Raw genomic sequence first — 9,039 nt, forward strand, 5'->3', positions numbered from 1 at the left:
AACACAAAAGAATTCTCTGGCCCAAAATGTCAACAGCAAAGAGGCTGTAAACCCTGGATAGAGGCAGCAAATGGTAGAGTATGTCCAGTTTTAAACTAAAGTACTTTAAAGTTGATCTCTTCTTCAGAAAACAGTAAGTTAGATTTAGAAATTTCACATTAAGATATTTAAGAGATACCGACCAGGCACAGAGGTTCATGCCTGTAATCCCAACACGTTGGGAGGTCGAGGCGGGCAGATCACGATGTCAGGAGATCGAGACCATCCTGGCCAACATGGTGAAACCCCGTCTCTACTAAAAATACAAAAATTAGCTGGGCATGGTGGCGTGTGCCTGTAATCCCAGCTACTCGGGAGGCTGAGGCAGGAGAATCGCTTGAACCCGGGAGGTGGAGATTGCAGTGAGCCGAGATTGCACCGCTGCACTCCACCGTGGCGACACAGTGAGACTCTGACTCAAAAAACAACAACAACAACAACAAAAAAAAACAGATATTTGCTAGATACCTACTATCCACCTGTCTGCATAAAATATAGTTACCTTTAACAGGGCACTCTTTCAGAAAAGCTATGATATGACCTCAAGTGACAGAGTTCATCAAACCAAATGATTTACTTCCTCCCTATTATAGGCACATTTAGCTATACTCACTAAAGCACTAGATGTGAGCTCCATTTCAGTACAGTTAATCCTCAAACCTGTCTGAATTTAAACATGGTTTCAACCTTAAAAATAGCAGCTTGGCTTGATAACTGAAACAGAAACCCATTTTAGTTAAAATGTCCTACTTCCTCTCCTGATTAACCTACTAATAACAACTGAAAAGCAAAAATCACTATTTTAGAGTTCTTCCTCCTTGCCTTAGTTCTGCTCAAACTTTTATAAAAGCTGCTGCTATCAGGAACTTTACCAAGACAGAAGGGATAAAAAATGCAATAAGGCCTTTACAATCTGGCAAACACAGGTCATCAGAGCTGTTAAATATCCTTTCATTTTCTTAAAGATTACAGAAGTTGCAGAACAAGGGAAAACTAAGACTCCTGAATGCAAAAAAAGCTAAGAATAAACCAGGTGATCAGCAACAGCTAGTGAACCACTCATTCCAGGAAACTCTCAACACTTCAGTCCTTCAAAAAAGACTAAAGTTTTCAGTTATCACAAAAAGCAATAGCTGACTCAAAAACAAATAAAAGTGATCATTTTAGTCACTATTTTGCCCACAGCCCAGACACCTCTTAATGCAAATTGAAAGCTAAGAGAGAAAATCCCCTTCTAATAATACAATTGTGACATCTCCCTGACAAAAATATTTGTTTAGGCCCTGATAACAGTGTTCATCTGGGAACAACACACCCAATTCAATTAAAAAAATAAATAAATAAAATAAGCTACTATCTTCAGACCACAGTCATGAGTATCTGGCCCAGCTGGTTTACAGGAAATAAGTTTGGGTCTTAGTGAAAAATGCTGATCAGGAAGAGTCCCGCAGGGCTGTTGGACTGAAGAGGAGTTAGAGGACACCATCCTCAAAAGGCTCTAATGTTTGTTCTTGCATTCCTAAATGCTGGATGCACTATCAAAGTTCCATCACTTCCCAAAAAGCACAGATCTCAGCATTATATCCCAGAAAATAAGACAATCTCCCTCATACAAACGTGAACAAACCCCAGCACTAAGTGCTATTGTTTATAAATAGACTGCACTCAAGGAAGGGGAAGGAGATCATATTTTCCTTATATGTCATTCTTAACTAAGATTTACAGATTTATGAAAGCAAGAAAAAAACTGGGGAATCAAAGTCCTAGTTATACGTATTGCCATGGGTCAACTTTCATTAATAACATCTACTATGCCGGAGTCTTAAGAAGTACTACTGATGTAAAGCATGTAAGCACATTTCTGTATGTGTATTACAGTAAGTTAAAAAAAAAAAAAAAAAAGGCAACTGGGAGCAGTGGATCACACCTATAATCCCAGCACTTTGGAAGACTGAGGCAGAATAGCTTAAGGCCAAGAATTTGAAACCAGTTGGTCAACATAGTAAGACCCCGTCTCTACAAAATAAAAATTTTAAAACTGGCTGGGCACAGTGGCATACACACCTGTAGTCCCAGCTACTCAGAAGGCTGAGGTGGGAGAATGGCTTGGGCCCAAGAATTCAAGGCCACTGCAGTAAGCTGTGATTCCATCACTGCACTCCAGCCTGGATGACAGAGCAAAACCCTGTCCCAAAGAAAAAAAAAAAAAGGTATGCAAGTTCTCACCTTCTAATGGCTTTCAATCAAATGCTTATTAAAGGCATTCTCACTTTCTCACTTGATAAATGTTATATTGGCAAAAAGATAAAGTTTTAACTTCACTTTCACATTTTCCATCAGAGTCTCAATTTCCATATTTTAAGAGTTAATATTAATCTCTACGGTCATATGCTACACTAATTATTTAAAGAGTGATCATTTGTTATACAAAACCTGACTCATTAATTTACTTCTCTAGATCCAAACATCAGACTAATTAATAAGACAACCCTATTATACACACCACAGACACTAAGCAACTTGTGAAATCTGCTTGTAAGAAATGATGACTAATTTGGGGGAGACCTTAACAAAGTTTCTCCTTTCCATCTGCTCAAATTCTTCCAAGTTATCATAAAGCATTTTCAGGACATTAGTCTCTGACCAACCTCTCATTCACAGTGGAATTTTTATTAATTTTCTTGGCTGAGATTTATCAACCCTGAAATATACACACAAGTTTCAACAGATTAGGCCCCCTGTTGCCTCTAGTCCTCCAAGAAATTCCTCCCAGAAGCAGAAGCAAGGCTTCGGAGTGCTTCAGGATTTCCAAAGAATATCTCAGAGGCAGGCAGCTGCTCCAGGGTGCGAGAAACTGGGGCACCCTTGGCCAGCCCACTCTTGCCCCAGAGTCCAGCCAAATGGTGGAAAACACAGAGCTGTGAGACAAGAGAAAAAGAACAAAGCCCCCTCTCTAAAAAAACAACAAATAGATTGCTCTCAATCTAGGATGGTCTTTAAAAATATCTTGTTTACAAGATAGACCTAAAGCCTAGTGAAGGTTCCATATCAACTGAAACCAACTAAATGGGCAATTTAGAGGAACCCAATATCTATCTAAATAAACCGTTCTACTAGACACCAAAAAATGACACATAGTGACCGACCTGCTTGGCTATACTAAAACTCAAGAATTCAATACCCAAACTTGCCAAAGAAATGTATTGCAACCTCCTTTTGCTATGTTTGGTGTTAAGAATAAGTTAGAAGCAGTGAAAAAAAAATCAACTCGAGTTCTGGATGCTGGACTACATAATGGTTTTCATTGTAATGTTTAGCTCTGAAATGAGCTCGAAGACATTCTGGGAAGGTATAAATCTCTAGCAGTAAATGTTTCAGAAAAAGGACCATATTCATTATGGCTTCAGAATAAAAGTTCCTTTAGTCATAAGCTAAGGTATCAGAGAGCAACATGCTCTATATCGGGGGCACCCAATCCCAGGGCCGTGGACCTGTTAGGAACCAGGCCACACAGCAGGAGGTGAGTGGCATCGCAGGTCAGCAAGCATTATCGCCTGAGCTCTACCTCCTGTCAGATCAGCAGCAGCATTAGATTCTCATAGGACCACGAACCTTACTGTGAACTGCATATGCCAAGGATCTAGGTTGCATGGTCCTTATGAGAATCTAATGCCTGATGACCTGAGGTCGAACAGATTCAACCCCAAACCATCCCCCGAAACCTCTGACTCCCCCCATCCCCACCCCTGTCTGTGGAAAAACTGTCTTCCAGGAAACCAGTCCCTGGTACTAAAAAGGTTGAGGATCACTGCTCTGTATTTTACATCAGATCTTTCCATAAGCAGATGGCAGCCTAAACAACAGGCAACAGATTCCTAAGAGGCAAGACAACATAGTGGCTGGGAGCCTGGGCTACAAAGGCTACCTGTTCAAATCTCAGCTTGCAGCTGTGTGACCTTGGGCAAGCTAATTAATCTCTCCGTGCCTCAGTGCCTCAGTTTCCTCGCCACTTAAGTTTTACCCTCTTAAGATAGGAAGGCTAATGTCACACGCATAACGGTTAAGCTCACAGAGGGGTCTTAGAATGTCTATCTGCTTGGAGATTCAGTGGCCCTCCAAGCCCTTAAACAATACCTTCTTTCTGCAGTGAAAATCCAGTACAGAAAATATGAGAAAGGCAATCTTAAATACAAAATGCTCCACCTCCCAGTTCAGTACCAACAGCCTTCCCCTCCAGCAGCCACTTTCAGCTTTCATCAAATGCTTTACACTTAAAGCAGAACTTCAGCCTCTCATTGAGGACTAAGGATAGATATTACAATATTGGAATTAGCTTTGCCTAAGATTTCCCAGTAACTGAATGAGTCACTCACGTCTTTAGAAACAGAGAAAATGCCAAGGTTGCCAGAAAACCCAGGTCCAGATGTTTGCATAAGTCATTTTCAAGTGATCATCAAGCCAAAGCCAAAGGACATTATTTAAGGAAACACTTTAAGTAAAATATATCACTTTTTATGATTTTCCTGTAATGGAGGAAAATCTGAAAATGAGATTACTGGAGGGAAAAAATTACAATAATTTCAACCCCAAAATTACACAACATATCAAGTTAAGCTTAAAACTCCTTACCTTTTTCCAACTGTTTTCTTCAACCTCATCAAGAAGCACTGGACAAGCTCTGAGCTCAAGATTTAAAGATGCCCATAGTGCTTGTTTCTATTTTCTCTGTCATACTACCTAGGGGAGGCAGAGGCTTTTAAAATTTTGATACATCTCTCTGCGGCAAGATTTTTAAAACCTCTCACCGACAAAACATGTTGAGTGCTCTGTATTGATGACAGCATCCATAAAAGGGTCTTTTTTCACTTTCAAAATAATTCCAGTAAAGTTTTTACTTTAATCTCAATTAAATTCAAGCCATTTGCTCTAGCATAACACACACTCAAAAAAATGGCAAGGATATTCTTTGGTCATTTAAGTTATCACAAAAGAGAAAAAAATATATATCAACTTCACGTCTAGGCTTCTCTTTCTCGTAAGTCAAGTAGAAATAGTTAGATTGCCCTGTCAGGGTTTGAGTTCTTCAGGTCCATTCGTTACAGAGCACACTACACAATACCCAGTTTCACCGCAATTTCTGAAGTGCACAGGTTACTGGCAAATAACTTGAAACCGAACTCGCACATGCCGCGCGGTGGGTACCCTTCCAAAGGGAACAGATTGTGTCCGCTTTGCTTATTTTTGGTAACTTTAAATAAGACTTTGGATGGGTCGTCTTTCCAACTCATTTACCAATTTAACCACTGGACGCAGGACTGAGCGCCCCACAGCTTTCGGCCAGAGTATAACACGCGCTTCCCCACTCGGTTCCCCCTGTCTGCCACAAACAAACCAGATGTAATAGCTGAAGAATGACGACACTAAAATCAACCTAGAGATTCACATCTAAAAGGGCCGCAACACGAAATAAACTTCTCTCTCTTCAGAGGCAGCGGGGAAGAAAAAGAAAAAAAAAATGCCTAGCTGGGTTCGGTTTGATCCATTTCCGCGACTCAGGGGGTCTGGGGTGGTGCGGGCGGCTTAACCCTGTGAGAGCCGAGACGACCCCACCGCGATACGCGGGCCCCGGGCTGGCGGGGGGCACCTCAAGCCGCGCCCGTTCCCCCGCCAGCAGGTGCCCGAAGCCACCCCAACAGGCCGGGTGCGAATGCCGGAACACGGCCACTTCCCTGAGCGCGATGCCGCCGCCGCCGCCGCACGCCGCCCAGCACTTTGTTAACTCGGCGCGCCCGGGCGAGGTGGCTCCCAGGTGGTCATTGCCGTCCGAGAGCTACAGGGCCCCGGCTGGAGGCGGCTGGGACTCTCCCCCGGCCTGGCCTCGCCCAGCACGGGTGTGGGGCCGCGGAGGGAGGAAGAAGTCGGGTAGCAGCCGCTAACCAGGGGCCCGCACGCCTGGCCCCTCGGAGCCCCGCGCCCCCTTCCCAGGTGCTTACCTGAGGAAAGGAGCCCTCGAGACGCGGGTTCCTGGGGTAGTCTAAGTGACCCCGGTCCAGCATCAGGTAGAGCGAGAAAATCACCACACAGAAGATCGCACTGCCGAACACGGTGAACTGGCGGCTTAACTTCATTTTCCTCGATAGACTCGGGGCCAGGGCACTGTCCTCAGCCAAAGGAGACAGCGGACTGTGGACTCTAGGAAGCAGCCGCCGGAGGCTTCCTTCTCCCGGGCTGCGCCACCTCCACGCTCTCGGCTGCGGGTGCGAGTCCCCGCCTTGCTCCGCACCCAGTCTCCGGTGCCACCACACGCCCTTGGCCTTCGCCCTGGCCTGCCGCCCTCCCCGGGGTCGGGCGCCCCTCTCGAGGAGAGACTCGCCGGCAGCTGGGAAAGGGGGGCCCCCACAAACTTGATCGCAAGCTCAGCGCCGACCTCCGGCAGGGCGCGCGGGGCAGGCGGAGGAGAGGTCGCTGCCCGCACTTCCTGCCACAGCCGCCCCAACTGAGTCGGCAGGAAAAGTTTTCTCGACGAGGGCAGGCGTGTCCTCCTCACCCAGGGGAGGCGCGGGTTCGGCAGCTCCCGGGCCGGGGCCGCGCAGCTAGGTCAGAGAAGCAGAGGGGAAAGGAACAGGGTCGGGAGGAGCCTAGCTCTACAACTTCTAGCTGGGACGGTCGGGCCGCCCCCGCGGCACCGCCCCCGCCTACCCGGACTGAGCCCCTTCCTGCCGCCGCCGCCGCCGCCGCAGCGGCTGGCCCGGTGTGCACCCCGGACTCCGGCGCTCACGGATTGATGAGTTTCCTCAGAACTAGCGTCCGCTGGCCAGCCTCTCCCGCCCCCCGCCGCCCCTACCTTCCCCCTCCCGGACCCAGGCTCCGCGCGGAGGCGCAGAGGGCGGGCGGCGGCAACGCTGGGAGAAGGAAAAGGAGAGCAGGGAGGAAAGGACCGTCCCCGGAGAGAAGCCCGCTCCAGCTGCAGCCGCGAGCCCCCTCCCTCTTTCCCGCCCCACAAACGCGGAGATGGCGGCGGAAGCGGCAAAAGGAAGCGCCGGTTCTCCAGCGCCAATTGGCGCTCCAGCACCGCCCGCCACGAGCAGGAGAAGACAGCGGCGGCGCGGCGGCCGCTGGGTCAATAGACGCCCGCAGCCCCAGAGCCGAGCGGGCGGCTGGCCCCGCCCCCTCCCGACGCTCCGAGATGAGGGGGCGGGCCCCCGGATGTCCAATCACAGCGCGTCGCCCGCCGTGCACGCCCCGCGCCTGCCTCCCAGTGTCCCGGCGGTAGGAAGACTTCACGGGGCTCTTGTGACCTGGCAGGCAGCTTTGTGGGAGTTGAGGCCTTCGGGGGCGTTCAGGCGTCAGCACTCCACGTCCAACAGGGGTTGAGCTTACACCCCACTTCCTTTGTTGCCCAGGTTTCCCATCCTAGGACACTCGGGCCTGGCGTGCCTGGAAGAGTACTTGGTGAAGGGCCGGAGGAAATGCAAGAGAAGAGGGCTTGCACATTCTCTTCGGGCTATTTCCTCCTCTGGTGACAGCCTGTTAAAACCTGGAGGAAAGGAGACTGACAAAGGGCCGTTCAGGCACATGTAGAAACATCTGACTAGGAAATCCATGAGTGTAATCTGAGAAGTGATGCTTCTGCCAGTTATTGATTCATTGCCTCTCAGCTCCAAATTCACCCTTTTTGACTGCACTGTAAAAACAGATCTGAGCCTTTTAAATAGTTTTTCGTTTGCCTTCTGGGACTGAAGCTTTGTCAATAGAGGGCGCTGAAGAGACATTACAGAAAAAAAGGATTTTGCTTCCTGGTTTCAGTGTATTGATAGGCTTTTGCAGCATGCCTGGCTTTCTCCACTGCCAAAGTCCTATAGTGCTCAGTCACTAGCAATTTCCTCTCACATGCCCAACTCTAGGAGCTTTGTAGAGGAGGTGAGACACTACGCCATGAATAACTTCCCTGGCACCCTAGAGGCATTTGCAGCAGGTTGCAGAGGGCACATCTTCCATGAACTTTGCAGACGTAGCCCAATGGTGACTTCTCTGCCATTCAGTGAGCCAGGTCATGCCCTCTCCCAAAAGGTCTAGATCTTAGCCCTGGGAGGAATTGGGGAGGTTCTTCAATGGGCACTCTGTCTCTCAGCCCAAGAGTTAGTTATAAAGTTAGCTCCTTATAGCTGCTGTTGCTATATTCTTTAAAGTTCTCTTCTTGCTAGTGAATCCTTCATTACTCTAATCCTCTATTGTAGTTAATAATTCTTTTTATTAAGCCTTCCCTGTCCCAGGAGTAGTCCCAAGAAATAGACCTGCAAAGATGGGATTAAAGGTCAGTTTGATTGAGGTTTGAGCTTGAGCTCCTTGCCAAAGGGAAATGTAATTCATGACATGCTGGGCATCTCAATTAAGCAATTACCTGTGGTTGATCCTGATGAAGTGCCAACTGAAGCCTGTGCCTTGGGGCCCCAAGTGGCTGCTACACTTGACTGCTGTGGTTATAAAGGTGACTAGAAGGACTGGTGTGGGATGGATTCTTTTGCGTGCTTTTGAGTGGTTATAAAGAGAAATGACAGGCACAGGTTTTTTAACTCTCAGAGTTATGGTATGAGAACCAGAGATATTCTGTAGAATTCTAAAAGCTCTGGTTTGTTGTAGCAACAAGAATTATACTGAGAATCAAACAAAATTTTAATTTTCATGTTACTGAATTATAATTGCTATTAAATTCACACACATTCTGAGTTTTTCGTGTAAAATTGTGTTATTTTTTAATAATAGAATCTCAATACTTGAAATGGGTTGGACCCAGATGAAACCGACAATCTTAAACACTCCAACTCTTTCTCTTATCAGTGGAAGTAGGTTGCCCTCCAGTGTCTAAAGAGACTAGCCTTGCTTGAAAACCTTGACTATAGAGGATGCCACTGTCTAGATGGGCTCCCTGATTTCATTGGGGATGACACGATCTCAGAATAGCAGAGGCCAGGCAGCACATAACCGACAAAGACAAAGTGG

The 9,039-nt window shown here is 47.1% G+C and overlaps 2 protein-coding genes across 2 annotated transcripts in view; one reads left to right on the top strand and one right to left on the bottom strand.

The window, feature by feature from the left end:
* Window positions 1-7,006, bottom strand: part of MAN2A1 (mannosidase alpha class 2A member 1) — a 177,114-nt gene extending 170,108 nt beyond the window's left edge. The window contains exons 1-2 of the mRNA XM_058440641.1: window positions 6,884-7,006; window positions 6,033-6,632 (exon numbers count right to left, since the gene is read on the bottom strand). Coding sequence (XP_058296624.1) covers window positions 6,033-6,167 — 135 coding nt within the window. The 5' untranslated portion in view covers window positions 6,168-6,632; window positions 6,884-7,006. The remainder of the gene's footprint in view (window positions 1-6,032; window positions 6,633-6,883) is intronic.
* MAN2A1-DT (MAN2A1 divergent transcript) lies at window positions 6,820-7,620 on the top strand. The gene is made up of 2 exons (XM_032156014.2): window positions 6,820-7,308; window positions 7,443-7,620. The coding sequence occupies exons 1-2, from the start codon at window positions 6,824-6,826 to the stop codon at window positions 7,618-7,620; spliced, it is 663 nt and encodes a 220-aa protein (XP_032011905.1). The 5' UTR covers window positions 6,820-6,823.
* The last annotated feature ends 1,419 nt before the right edge of the window (window positions 7,621-9,039 follow it).

This window comes from Hylobates moloch, unplaced genomic scaffold, assembly GCF_009828535.3.
Source record: "Hylobates moloch isolate HMO894 unplaced genomic scaffold, HMol_V3 SCAFFOLD_6, whole genome shotgun sequence".
Classification (NCBI taxonomy): Eukaryota; Metazoa; Chordata; class Mammalia; order Primates; family Hylobatidae; genus Hylobates; species Hylobates moloch.

Excerpts from the sequence above, each read along its gene's own strand:
- MAN2A1-DT (XM_032156014.2), top strand. The coding sequence starts at position 6,824 with ATGAGTTTCCTCAGAACTAGCGTCCGCTGGCCAGCCTCTCCCGCCCCC. Across the intron at positions 7,309-7,442 it reads TGCCTCCCAGTGTCCCGGCG|GTTTCCCATCCTAGGACACT; the intron begins GTAGGAAGACTT and ends TTTGTTGCCCAG.